Source organism: Aplysia californica, unplaced genomic scaffold (assembly GCF_000002075.1).
Source record: "Aplysia californica isolate F4 #8 unplaced genomic scaffold, AplCal3.0 scaffold00523, whole genome shotgun sequence".
In the NCBI taxonomy this organism is placed as follows: domain Eukaryota; kingdom Metazoa; phylum Mollusca; class Gastropoda; order Aplysiida; family Aplysiidae; genus Aplysia; species Aplysia californica.
In genome coordinates, this window is record NW_004797793.1 from 148,556 (window position 1) to 148,910 (window position 355).

The following is a 355-nucleotide window of genomic DNA, read 5'->3' on the forward strand; positions in this document are numbered from 1 at the left end:
CCTGTTGTATCACTTGATGTTGAGGGGAAGTGCAACTTTCAGTCAAAGACAAGCCAAGGGGTGGCTTCTGTTGTTGTTGAAATGTAATTCTTTTGAAGGACCTCGTTCACGCCATGAAGCCAAGTTTTGTGTGGTCTACCCTTGCCCATGTATTCGGACTCTTTTGAGTTGTAAGCTTATGCAGCTGGTTGATTTGGTGACATTCATTTTTTTGTGACAATGACAATCTTTATTCATCTCGCAGGAAGAAATGTGTCTTGGTCGTTTACAATGGCAGTGGATATTACAGAGGTTAGGTGCAGTAAAACATTCACTCTCCCCCTTTCTCTCCCCCCCCTCTCTCTCTCTCTCTCTC

The 355-nt window shown here is 43.9% G+C and overlaps 1 protein-coding gene across 1 annotated transcript in view; it reads left to right on the forward strand.

Moving 5' to 3' along the window:
* Positions 1-270: 270 nt before the first annotated feature.
* LOC106012828 overlaps positions 271-355 on the forward strand; it is a 2,881-nt gene continuing 2,796 nt past the window's right edge. Inside the window, exon 1 of the mRNA XM_035971864.1 lies at positions 271-291. Within this exon, the coding sequence (XP_035827757.1) occupies positions 271-291 (21 nt within the window). The remainder of the gene's footprint in view (positions 292-355) is intronic.